General features: G+C 37.3%; 1 protein-coding gene across 2 annotated transcripts in view; it reads right to left on the minus strand.

Annotated features, from left to right (window-relative positions):
• Nucleotides 1–13,873, minus strand: part of SLC25A12 (solute carrier family 25 member 12) — a 96,394-nt gene that overhangs the window by 26,430 nt on the left and 56,091 nt on the right. For both annotated transcript variants that reach the window (XM_045779859.2, XM_045779878.2), the window contains 4 exons: nucleotides 7,406–7,487; nucleotides 5,986–6,144; nucleotides 2,592–2,644; nucleotides 2,263–2,343 (listed from right to left, as the gene is read on the minus strand). In XM_045779859.2, the coding sequence (XP_045635815.1) occupies nucleotides 2,263–2,343; nucleotides 2,592–2,644; nucleotides 5,986–6,144; nucleotides 7,406–7,487 (375 nt within the window). The remainder of the gene's footprint in view (nucleotides 1–2,262; nucleotides 2,344–2,591; nucleotides 2,645–5,985; nucleotides 6,145–7,405; nucleotides 7,488–13,873) is intronic.

Here is a 13,873-nt window from a genome sequence, read left to right on the forward strand (position 1 = left end):
ATTCATTATCTAGATCAATGAACACCATTTTTCCTACAGGACAGCAGTCAATTTTATAGCAGAATTTCTCTCCCATATATAGGGAACTCAGAGCCCGGGTCTTAGATGATCCCTCTGCTGGGGAAAAACCTATAAAGCCAATACTGTCTATTCAGTTTGAACCATTTCTCTTGAATTAATCTGCATTAGGTTAACACATTTTGCAACAGGTTAACACAAGGTACATCTTTAAAACTGAGTGATTTTTGAGAAAACAGCAGCACTGTTCTCAGCTGGTGATACAGACAGCACTTAGTCAAACACCCACAGGGACGCTGCACATCATATCACCACCACTATCCAGGATGGTGGGGGCTTTCATGATCAGGCTCACAGGCAGCCACTCTTCCCTGTGTCTATCTGGTGGCTGCTTACCAGGTTTCATTCAGTAAAGAGAGCATCCTATATTCCGCAATGCCTAATATTCTTTAAACAAGAGACTCACTCATTTTAAGGCTTTATTCTCTGCTGAAATACACAGACATGGGGAGAAGTGGCAGATTATGCTTTAACAATCATTTACTCTGTAGTGTGATTGAATTCATCAGTACAAACTCAATAATTACACATTTTCTTTCCTCCCTGAATGAAGAGATTTAGAAAAAAAGAGGGAAGCAGAAAATGTTTGAGGTGAAGAACTGCAGACAACCTCATCATTCTGCCTAGAGCCTAACCTGTCTATTTTTCATGCTGTCAATTTCCAACTAGACAATCCATCAAAGTTCTCAGAAATGATTCATGATTAAAGAAGAGATTTAGAGTGTCAGCACAACCCTCAAGGCACCCTAGACTTCAACAGAAATTCCCAAAGTTCAAACCTAGAAACAGGGTCCACAGTAGGAAAAACAAAGGAACCAAAGATCTGATTACAGTTTAACCACTTAGGTCACATGTTAGACATGGGAACAGGTCAGTTTCATGGGCAAAAACCTCTGGGTATTACAAAGGGAAACAGAAATAATTAGCTACACGGAACAGAAAGAGCATGACTTAGGAGATTTCTGGTAAATATATGCCTGAGCAGTGGGAAAACTGAGTCCGGAAACTTCTTAACCAAACTAAACCTAAAACCATTGAGAAAAAGAATATTTACAATTTGCAAACATTCTCTCATTTGAAGAGAAATAATTACAGCATCTAATTGGGGTAAAGAAAAGAGAAACTACTTTTTTTGTGATTTGCTTAAACAAAGGTCTTATTCTATATTCATTATTTGTCCTTCATGAAAAAAGAAAGTCAGTGAAAGAGGTGAGTTTGCTTCCTAAGATTGCACTTAGATGGGCATGTGTGTAAGCATACACACAAATGCACACACACACACACACACACAGCCCCAAACACCTTTTCAATAGGAACTTTGGTTACACAAAGGTGAGGAACCAGGTACGTACCAGGCTGACAAATCTCATCAAAAAGAATCCAGAGCAGCCGCTCTCTCTGACCCTTGGGGCATCTTCACAGAATTAAAAGCTGCAAAGGTCATTGACCTCATCACCTCAAGTTCCACAAGCAACTGAGGAGGGTTTAGCCAAGACTGTCAGCCAATTCAACTGGAAGTTATTAAGGGTTTCAGGGACAAAATAGACTAAATAAGCTTTAAACAAATCGTGTATTAACAAATTTGAAATGAACAGCACAAATAAAATTAGTTGAGCTACAAACTTAAATTTGAGAATTGGTCTAAATCCAATGTCATGCTCACACTTTAAAGACAGAAACCTTTGTGCTGTAAGTGAATATAACCTGAATCTCTGCATTCAGAATTGTAATAGCTTTAACATAATTATGGTTGTTTGCTATAACCTCTGTTCCCTAAGAAGGAAAATTATAATTATTCCACAATGGTTTACTCAGTCCTACACCTAAAATATAAGAGCCCAATTAATCAGTCATCTCACTTATTTTAAAGTTCCAGGCAATATAAATGTATGGGAACTCCACCCACTACTCTATTTTCTGTGATATTTAAGAATCTGGATCAGAACTTTAAAAAGTGTGGAAGGTAATGTCAGGAGCTTTTAAGAGTCAGAGCTGATAAAAATACTAACTCTTTTTTTCACTCAAAAACAGATCATGCAATGAAATTAGAAAGCATTCCTTATGATCACTGAGAAAATCTTAGAATCCCTTGAGTTCAGAAGGAATGTCACTCAGATATATCTAATGTGCAAAAAGGTTAAAGGAACACACTTGCCATGAGAAATGCCCAGTATTAATACTTACACAACCTCCAGCAAGGATTTCTGCTAAAAGTGGAATGGAGCCATCTCTTCTGGTAAATTTGTCCCGGACAAAGTCATTAACCTAATCAGAAAGACGACATCAGTTAACCGGAATTCTTAACCGTTTCCTTTACTGGTATGTTACTGGTTTTCCAAGTCATCAAAATACCTGTCTCATGATAAAATTAAGAATTATCAAATGTCTACAAATAAGCTGAAAGTTTTACAAATGTCTTGATAGTGTGCCAGTCTCAGCAGCATCAGCATTAATTTTTAGCTTAATGATAATCTAAACAAATGACATATAAATTCAATGAGAAAGAAACTTACAGTCAGTTTAATGGCCTTTTCTGGAGCAACCCCTATGAGTTGTGGTATCAGACCTAGGTAAACAGAGAGAAGCATTAGCAATATGAATGTACTAGACATGAATATACAAACCCAACAAGTAGTGGTTTCTCCCATATTATTTACTTATCAAACATTTAAGGGTTTTCACTAAAATATGGAAAAATGAATTATCCTAAAAACTCTGTACATGTATGTGATAATTATTGATGTCAAATATAATGCTATGCTTTCTTGAGGCTATAGACCCTTTTCTTAAGCATGCTTCCTTTAAAGCCTAGTTATCTAACATCTCCCAAAAAAAGTACCTGAGGAAGGAATGGAGCCCATGATCTCTACTCCCGAACACTGCCAATAAAAATGTAACCAAATCCCCACCCTTTACAACCAACAACATATAAACATACACAAACACTTTAGAGAAGCCAATGTTGTGTGTTCGGAAAACCTCTGCAAAGCATGTTATTGAGTGGACCCAGATTTTGCCACAAATGATGCTATTACCTATGTAATAGCATACGGTGGTTTGGTTATTACAGAACACCAACTCCCATAATTTTCTCTTCAGAGAAAACCAGAATTCAGTACTCATTTAAAGGAAGCCAAAACTGCAAAGAAAAATGCAGTTTTAAGTATCATTTAATGGGTGTCTTCTACAAGCAAAAACATATGCCTCCTGCATTCTTATTTACTAATATATGTCAAACTTAAGATATTTCAAAAGACCCTTCTTAAAACAAAGGAAATCATTATTCTTAGAAAGTTAAATTTCCCAGGCTGGCTGCAAACTGGAAAAGAAAAAATATATAAACAATTCAACATCTGTAGATATTCATAAGGCTCAGCTTCCTAAAGCACACAGATTATCCAAATTGCTGGCGTACATTTTTTGCATACATTTTTTAAAGATGCTAACAATAAACATTCTATACCCTTTAAATCACCCAGCCATGGGGGAGTTATGTATGTGTTTGCACACTCACTGCTGATCTTAAGCCTACTTTGAGGATACTGCTGAGTGATTTTCTATGAATTGAGAGCCAGCAAGTAATCATACATACAGGCTACTGTCAGTCAAACTGAATTATCAATGACAAACACAAATCTGCACACACCTTTAATGGGTAGCAGACTGATTTAAAAGAATAAATCAGCAGATGGCAGTCTTAACTTTCTAACCTTCATGATTATGAGGTCCTATTACTTTTAATCTAACTTCCATACAACCATGTCAGCGTGTGTATTTGTTTTACAACTTGCCTCAATAAGGCTCATGGAATTTTAATAAAGTACTGATTTATGTCATTTTATCACTATTGCCTGCAAAGAAATTTAAGCTAATCTGTCAACAATTTTGTCAATCACCTGACAGAATAATGGACCAGTTCTAAGCAATATATGACAATCTCAATAATCATAGTGTTCACATACAGGACTCCTACAATCTTCTCCCTAATACAAGAGTCTTTCATTTAAAGAACTGATTTTATCAGCTCACATCCTGAATAAAGCTAACAATCCCTCCACCTCTCCCCACCCCCAGACTTGCCATATTGGACCCATTTAATTAACATGCCATCTCTCGGAAATGAAACTTTCTGTAAGCATCCATCCACTGAGACGGCTAAACTGTGCAGTATATATCCAGGTTACTTCTAATAGGAACATTCTCTTTAAAAGTATACCAAGGAGGAAGAAAGGTTATTATTCAACAAAGAAAGACTGGAGATGACAAAGGAAAAAAAAATAAAAACCTTACCACCACTCAACCCTTCTTAAATTCCTCGTTAAATCTAGATATGCAGGGTTTAATACAGCTTAAAATAAGCATTCCCATGCACAGATCTGTATTCTGGACAATACACACCTTTTCCCATGGAGTAAGTACATGTTATACAGCTAGAATTTAGAGAGGCTAGAGCTCTGAATATTTGAGTAAAATTAACAACATGCGTTCTTAGGAGCAGGGTATTTGAGCCTAGTTTGATTTGACCACTCTCTTTTCTTTTCTTTTTTTTTTTTTTTAAGATTTTATTTATTTATTTGACAGAGATAGAGCCAGCCAGCGAGAGAGGGAACACAAGCAGGGGGAGTGGGAGAGGAAGAAGCAGGCTCATAGCGGAGGAGCCTGATGTGGGGCTCGATCCCATAACGCCGGGATCATGCCCTGAGCCGAAGGCAGACGCTTAACCGTTGTGTCACCCAGGCGCCCCCAAGACCACTCTCTTTTCTTATTCTATATATAATGCCAAAAATGAACATCCTAATGACCCTCTCCTTTAAATGTAAATGTATCAGAGATACATTTTTCACTCGAATATCTGCAAATAATGCTAATCAGAGGTGTTTTTTCCTGTCCGTGAGCAGAAGCTTTGTGCTGGTCCAATCTTTCTTTCCAAGGAAGAGGTTCTAAGCCAAACAGTTCAACAGAGCTCAGAGTGAGCTAGGGATTAATGAGACCGTGTGTGCAAGCAAATAAGTACAGTAAATTACATCAACACTCTGGACTTGAGCATGTAGAGAATATTTTCAAAGAATTCCAAGTGGCGCCCAAAGGGATTAAAAAATTGATCTCCCTCCCAAAGGAAACCCTAAATTCTTCTGTGAAAACATGCACATGAAAGTCATTCCCTCTCCAAAGAGAACAAGTTCCTACAAAGCCCACGGGGGTGGGAAGAATCCTACAGGGGGTTGTTGCCTCGATGCTGACAGCACTGTGCTCAGCCTTGACTTGGTGGTAACATTCCCTGCAAAAGAAAATCTCTCTGCTTTTACTCAGTGCCTCTGAGCTAAGGGGAGGAAAGGACAGAGAATGAGACCTGGAGCCAAAGGTTTTCTTTGACTCATTTTTTTTAAACTTCAGATGACTCACTGGAAAAAAACACTTATGAATGGTCTCCTCGGAAGAGACAAACACATCTGGTATCTCTTTCAATGTAAACAAGGGCACAGGGGGTAAACTCACCTTCAGGTAACAGCCTGGCTTCAATTTCAGAAAAAAGAGGCATCTCTCTCCTCTCTTTGAGAAAAGCAGCTCTCTACTTCTTAGCTGTCATCCTTTATTCAACCTGCAGACATGTGCCTGAGTTTCTAAGAGCACAGTGACCACAGACCCACGTCGGGACAAAATGCAGGATTTGGATTCCATGAAACATAAATAGCAGGAAGAAGAAAGGAAGGCCTTGTCTGCAGACTAATAATGCTAGTTACCGGGAAGAGTGTAAAAAGGGAAACAAGCAACAAGAAAATAAAGAGAGAGAAACAGCTCTAGTCTGACTGGACAGGCTACACACTGATTTTCATAATGACTGAGCTAAAAATCTGCTGCTGGGGAGATCAAGTCACTAACTTCAGCAGCTGAGATAGGCTTACTCACCCCGGTAGAGTCCAAAGAAGCCCTCATAACGCAAGACTTTCTTAAAACAGTCAAAGCTGTTTTTGTACATGAGCTCGCCCACCACAGAGCCAGTGCCACGTTGGTTTTGCATGCGGGTCTTCACCAGATCTATAGGGTACACTGCGGTGGCTCCCACGGCTGCAAATAAAACCGTTTTTAGGCTTAGAAGAGAGCACAATTAAATGGAGGATCTTTAACGACAACAAATCTCATCTCAAAGGACTAGAAAACAAAACGCAGTCTCTACTCTCACAAAAAGAGACTGTGTGTTTTTTCCTTCTCCCATACACTGCACGCCGCTGAAGGATGGCAGGCTAGCAGTTGGGGTCCATAAATACATCTGCTTCCGAGAACAAATGCAGTGGATTTTCAAGTCATCACCAACATTAAATCATCAAGGCTTGATTTTTTGTAACAACATGAAACTATTATATATAACATATTTCTTTATACTTTCCATTCAGTGCCTAAATATAATACCACTTACCCCTAAATAACCATGTATGTTCACACAGGTATCTGTAATTTTAAAACCTGGTTTACTAAAGCATTTTGGTAAATTAATCTTAGTTACGAGCATAATATCAGAACCAATCTCACAACATGACCTTATCCCTTTGTACAGAATTTGGCCTTTAAAAAAAAAAAAAATGCCAGGCTTTAGAATTTTTCAGAGATTGAAAAATGTATAAAATGAATTAGAGTGCTATATCTTTCAACTGTTGAAAACCAAAACATGTTCTGCAACTTCTAAAACTGAAACGAAAAAAATAATAATAGTTTCATCAGTTCAGGCTTGTTAGGAAAAATCATAAACATTTTAATCACACCTCCGAGGTTCTTCACAAAGCAACTTCAGATTCCTACACATTTTCTGTAGAGAGATTCAAGCCAAAAAAGTCTCTCAAATTTTGCCCAGGAGCCAGGACGGGAGGTTCCTTTTAGCAAATAGTAACTACAAGTCCAGGTATTCTTCAAGCAGTAAAAAGGGAGAGGAAAAAAATACAAGTAGAAAAGCCAAAGTAAATCACTTTAGGAGGTTGTTTTATTTCATAAGGTCCTGGGATTTCGACCCCAAATCTTGATTTCCTGCCTGCCTGCATCCCCAACACCATTAACACAGTATCATTTCCATTTCTTCATCCTGGTTCTCCGCAGGATAATTAAGCTGAGTGCAGCACACGTCCAGACTTTCACTTTTTTACAGAGCTTTTGTCCCGAAGACCAGCTATGCTGCAGCAAGTCCTCTGATCGCAGGTGGAAATCAGGAATACTTCAGAAAGCCCTGCCGTCATGTCCCACAGGAACAACAAACTGCACCTCTGCTGATCTGTCTCGGTCTAGGGAGATAATATTGCAGGCACACAAGCTGGGAACAGTACATAGCCATGTCACTCACCTCCAGCAACTGAGCCCAGAGTGAATCTATAAGCAGACTCAGCAATCTGGAGCCAGACAGGCCTGCCCAAACCGTGAGATTGCTGTGGGGAGGAAAACATGTAAAAAAAATTTTGGAAAAGTATAAGGCAAATTAAAAAAAAAAAAGCTACAATTCAGCTATTTTAAGATTTTAAAATGGATACCTCAATTAGCATTTATAAATAACATCCAGCCAAAGAGACACTGTTGTTTTTTTCCTCCCCCATTTTTTTTTTTACAAGCCTATTAATACCTGATTTGTCTGCTACTATTGGGGAATACACTATCATTCCAGAGAAGTGACTCTTTCAGGTAAATAAACATTTCCGGTATAAAATCCCCTCCCCCTTCTTTACTTTAACCAACCTAAAATTTTAATATATTTCCTTTTTTTTTTTTTTAAGATTTTATTTATTTATTTGACAGAGCGAGAGAAGGAACACAAGCAGGGGGAGTGTGACAGGGAGAAGCAGGCTTCCCGCCGAGCAGAGAGACTGATGCGGGACTCAATCCCAGGACCCTGGGATCATGACCTGAGCCGAAGGCAGACGCTTAACGGCTGAGCCACCCAGGCGCCCCTAAAATGTTAATATATTTCTGAAATGTACAAGAACTACCTTGAGGGACGCAGGGGTGGCTCAGTCAGTTAAGCATCGCAGTCTTAATTTCAGCCCAGGTCATGATCTCAGGGTCATAAGATCGAGCCCCCTGTAGGGCTCCACACTCAGCCGGGAGTCTGCTTAAGATTCTCTCTCTTCCTGTACCTCTGGCCCTCCCCACCTTGCTTGCTCACACGCACTCTCTCTCTCTAAAATAAATAAATTCTTTTTAAAAAAAACCCAACGCTACCTTGATTCCTAAATCAGAGAATATTGATTATCTACCTTCTCTAATGACTGAAAGTCGTCGTATTCCTAGTCCATCAGTTACTGCATCAAGATCTAAGGTAGCTGATTGTTCTATCTTCCAATGCCTCCCACACATTACTTCTTTTACCAACAGCCTTCTAGTTCGGTTTTGCCGCCTCTCATTTATTAGGGCTGGAGAAACCACATAACTAGGATTGTTGGAATTATATTTGTAAAGCAAAGTCAAGTGCTTCTCTTTGGGGCTAAAGTGAAAATCTTTAATAACTACTATTTCAAGTATTCAGAGCCTTGGCCCCTTATTTTTGGCTTTGCAGCTCACCACTGAGGTTATCACTACTTAACTACAATATTTCCGACCTATGTTACTGAGGATTTCTTCTCCTACACCTATGTATTCTCCAGCTATACCTATGCAAAGAAAACAGCTGGGGGTCTTTAAAAAAATAAATTCCTGAGGCCTGGAGCAAATCTATTTTTTAAAGGCTTCAAATCATTCTGCTATGCAGTTAGGTTGAAAACCACTATCCTAGCCACATTTATAGTTCCACCGTAGAATCTATGATGATCCTATTGTGACTCGGAATGTTACTTCATAGGTATCCCACAGCATAAAGGATCTAAAATAACTGGTCTATACTTGTCTGCCAGTCTTGTTATTTAATATTTTCTTCATGAAGACAGCAGTTATGCTCTATAAACAGTTTGAGATGAAAGAATAAAATATTTGGTTTATCATAAAGGAAATTTGAAACATATTAACCTGGAATAAGCTTTTCAAAACCAGCATAATAAAAAGCTTAGATACACTCATTAGAATAATTTAATGGAGAGGGAATCCACGCCTAAAATCTAAAAGAAAGAAAAAAAGCTCGTCTACTCTGACTTGCTTTCATCTGTACAATCTCTTCAAAGCTCAATTAGCCAAGCTAAATATGGCAAACCCAGATATTTACAAATAATTTGAGAAGCGGCCTATAAAAAGGTTTTATCTGCTTCTTGTTTTGTAAATTCTGTACCACAATAAGTGTGTTTTCAGTTTTTAACCAAAGCATCTGATACCTAAATATTTAATGTCTGATTGTGATCTCCGTTGGCAGAGATCTTTTAAAAGCTCATTATGCTTCCCAGTACTGTAGTTCAATAAATTCTATAATAAAAAGGAAAATAAATTAATAATGGTTGATGAAAAGTCAAAATGAGACCCTTGGAAAACACTTGGCAAAAAAAAAAAATTGGCACACCAATATTTCAAATAATATCAGTACATATTTTATAAATCTCAACTATCACAATATGCTAAATTTATTATAATCCAATTAGGTGCATCTATTACGTACAAAACTGAATTTAGTATGTGCAAGAAACCATCATTAAAAAGGTGGAAAACTACAGAGTAGTTATCATGATCTTATAGGAAATACATTTTTTTCTATCAAGTTAGCTCAAGTAACTACACAGCCATCCATTATGTTTCATTTACACCTTGTAAAAAAAAGTGAGCAATTAATAATTGGAAACTGATATTTTTATTTGAAATCTAACAAGGGAAAGAGTAGGATATTTTAACAAAACCTTGAGTATAAGCCTAATTTTGATTCATTCATAGAATAGCAAAAAACGGCCCACCCAAAAAGATATTACTTTTTGTTCTTTTTATCACTATAATAACAACACTAATTTTAGACTGTAGAGATTTACTATCTCCCAAAGGGTGAAAGTACTTTACCAAGTACTCAAGACCTGTGCCCTAATGCAGCCCTTGGACGCCCAGTGTTTTTCAATCCTCTGTAAATAAACACCCTGGTGAGACCATCAGGAGGATGCTTTCAACAATTCCTATCCACAGTGAGACCACACTGCACTAATTTGTCAGTCAATCCCCTGTGCATACAAAGGTAAGATGGCCATACTATGGACAAGACAGAAGACTTGCTACAGGTCTCATCGTGAGATGGGCAATAAGCAGAGTAATGGCCCAGCTTCCTGCCCACCCAAGAATATGACTCTCCATCATTCTTTAAGTCAACAGCTCCAACAACTCTTTGGGATTGAACACTCCTGCCAGGAAGATTTTAAGCATCTAACCCCAATATATGATTTCATTTATAAATCATATACATAGCTCCATTGTACTAATAATATCTATATAAATCTAAGTAATATGCTTTATTAAATTACATATAGTATGCAATTTAAACGTAGACAAAAGTAGAAATTATTAAAGAATGAGATGGAATAAAATGGTTCTTTAAAATTTTTGTTTTCATTTATTAATCCAAAAATCTTTTTGGTACCACTTCAATGTATTATATTGACTACATATATGCTTCAGTTTGTTTTTTAAACATTGATTGAATAAAGTGAAGCTAACCAGTTAATTCTGATAATCTGTTTCAAAGGTAACATAGTTGAAAACACAATGGATATCTTCTCGGCAAAGATGACGTTTTTGTTTTTGTTTTGTTTTAAAGATTTTATTTATTTATTTGACAGAGAGAGAGACAGCCAGCGAGAGAGGGAACACAAGCAGGGGGAGTGGAAGAGGAAGAAGCAGGCTCCCAGCAGAGGAGCCTGATGTGGGGCTCGATCCCAGAACGCTGGGATCACGCCCTGAGCCAAAGGCAGACGTTTAACGACTGAGCCACCCAGGCGCCCCGGCAAAGATGATGTTTTTAACATCACATATTTTGAAGAAATTCAAGTAATGGCATTTTAGCTTAGATTTAAAAATCTTTTAAAATCAATGTGGCTATTATGCTACCTTTTGAACACACAGCAAATATGGGTTGTTGTTTTTTTTGTTTTTATTTAAATTCCAGTTAGTGAACATACAGTGTAATATTAGTTTCAGGTGTACAATATAGTGATTCAACACTTCCATTCAACACCCAGCGCTCATCACAAGTGCACTTCCCTTAATCCCTGTCACCTATTTCACCCATCCCCCCACTCACCTCCTCTCTGGTAACCATCAGTGTGTTCCCTACAGTTCAGAGTCTGTTTCTTGGATAGCAAATATATTTTTAACTTTTAAAAACATGCACATAAAGCTTTTTTCCAAAATGGAGTTTCTCAATCACAAAACTGAGTGAAAATAAGCCTCACTCTCATAGATTATTATTTCTAACCATGTCTCCTTTCAAAAGAATATGTTGAACTAAAACTCATAGACTAAAAGGGCTGTGATCCCAAATAATAATCAAGTAACCACTAATTCTTATTCATATGAAAAGTCTCTCCTGTGTTCAACCACATATATTTTCTTTACCCTCTCTTCCTTTAAAAATGTTTATAAGCCCTACAAAAGCCTATGAAAACTGAAGGATTATAGTGTGCTTTAATTCTTAGCTAAAAACATCTCTATAAATACCCAAATGCCTAAATGCCTTTTAGCCTCCGCCCTTATTAAATAGCACTTTTTTTTAAGTACAATATATGGTCAGTAAGAAGGTTTTTTTAAGCTTAACTAGCACTGTAACTTATGGTTCACTTGTATTCAGGTATGTAAATTAATTTAATTAATGCTATGGATTTCACTTCATGAATATTCATAAGTAGAAATGCTACTGTAGCTGTCATTCCTGTTAATGACTGTGTACTGAATTTTTAGCATTTAGGCTAAAAGAAAATACTCAGCACTAAGAAGATCGCCTACCGTGAGCAAATGGACCAAAGGAAAAGGCACTCTTCCTCTTAAGGTTATGATTATGATCATGAAGGTGATATTTAACAAGATTAATTAAGTGTTTTTCAAAGCAAAATAAGAGTTGAGAATCTTAACTGATTTTTAACCTGCTCCCTGAGCATATGTGTATGATAAGAAAAGACTTGAGACCTCATTTGATAGTAGAAAGTTCTTATGGTCTTTTTGTTGAACATGTCTCGTTCTACAAATGAGCATTAGGTAGGGCAAGATTGTGCCAGTGAGCAAGTCAGACTAGCTGCCCAACACACGCTGCTTCAGGCTGTGTGCCGACCCAGTGAAAAGAGCTGCCCCTTCAAAATAGCACACTATTCGTGGAGAGAAGAAAAGGAAGGAAAAGCTGAAGATTTTTATACTAAGCATACAAGGGGGGAAGAAAAAGCCTAGATTTTAATACCTACTGAAATGTATGATTGGAATGGCAAGTCTAGGGAAGATAAAACAAAATTCTTTGCCTATAAATCACAACTGGATTTGAATTCAATATTCTTGGCCTTATAAAACAAGATCTAAGTGTCTGTGTGGTTTTTTTTGTTCTGTTTTTTAGATACCACATGTAAGTGAAATGAAACGCTATTTGTCTTTCTCTGAATTAGTTCATTTAGCATAAAAGAACTCTAGGTCCATCCATGGTGTCACAAATGGCAAAGTCTCATTCTTTTTTATGGCTGAATTACATTCCTCTGTGTGTGGGTGTGTGAGTGCGTGTGTGTGTACGTGCGCACGTAAACACACGCGCACAGGTGTGTATAAGTACCACATCTTTCTTATCCATTCATCTACTGATGGACACTTGGGTTACTTCCATATCTTGGCTATTGTAAATAATGGTTGCCAGAGGGAAGGCGGGTGGGGAATAGGCAAAATAGATAAAGGGGATTAAGAGGTACAAACTTCTGGTTATAAAATAAACATGTCACAGATTAAAAGTACGGCACAGGAAATATTATGAATAATATTGTAAGCTGTATTAATAGACATATTAACACTGAAAAATAACTCCTTTTGAAATGCAATTTTTATGCTTCAAGAGCAAATTTTTATAAATGTACAAAATGCAAAATTAAATTCACTAATCTCTTCAAATATTTCAATGTCTCAATTATTTAATAAATTTATTAAATTTTATAAATCAATGAACTGGAATAAATCCACCTATTTTTTAAAGGAACTGAGAACATTCAGTGGAAATAAACTTTGATGGCAGCAGATAAGAATTTTTTGCTATTAAAGAAGCTGAACTGTTATGCGTTACAGGTATATTTTAATCTGCAGTAAGCTTTATTCCATTCCAAGCAAAGAAAGTATTAACATCAAATGTAGATATAAAAGCAATATTTTCCACTTTCAATCTACTTCTCTAACTAAAAAGTTCTTGTTTATTATGTAAAGTAGAACTAGAAATTCTAACTAACTTCAGAGGCAGAATCATCATTCCATGGAGCTCAAGTAGAAGAAAAATTTCCTACCAAAATTTCCCACTTACATGCCTATCTTTCACTAGCACATAATGGCTCTACACCCATGTGGCAGCAATGAAGAAAAAGCAAACTTGGGCTCTTTCTATGGCGTGCCCATTTAGTTTTTTTCTCTCTCTCCTTGGTTCTGGTCTTCTTCCCCGTCTTCCCACACCCTTTCAATGACTCCTAGGGCACCACAGTCTCCTAAGTAATCATGTGGGACACCGGCCTCATCTATTAGAGCAGGGAAATAGCAGGAGGACAGGGAGTAGCCCTCCTAACCCTCACCCCACACACAGAGCCATGTGACCATCACTACAACTGAGGCTGCCTCTAAGTACTACAGAAGATAAGGGTTTCAATTTAAAACAAGACCTAAAAAAAAAAAATACTGTTCCATTCTACTCTTCCATGTA

The sequence above is a fragment of the Ursus americanus genome, chromosome 1, assembly GCF_024610735.1.
Source record: "Ursus americanus isolate L20-20 chromosome 1, mUrsAme1.1.p, whole genome shotgun sequence".
NCBI classification, from domain to species: Eukaryota; Metazoa; Chordata; class Mammalia; order Carnivora; family Ursidae; genus Ursus; species Ursus americanus.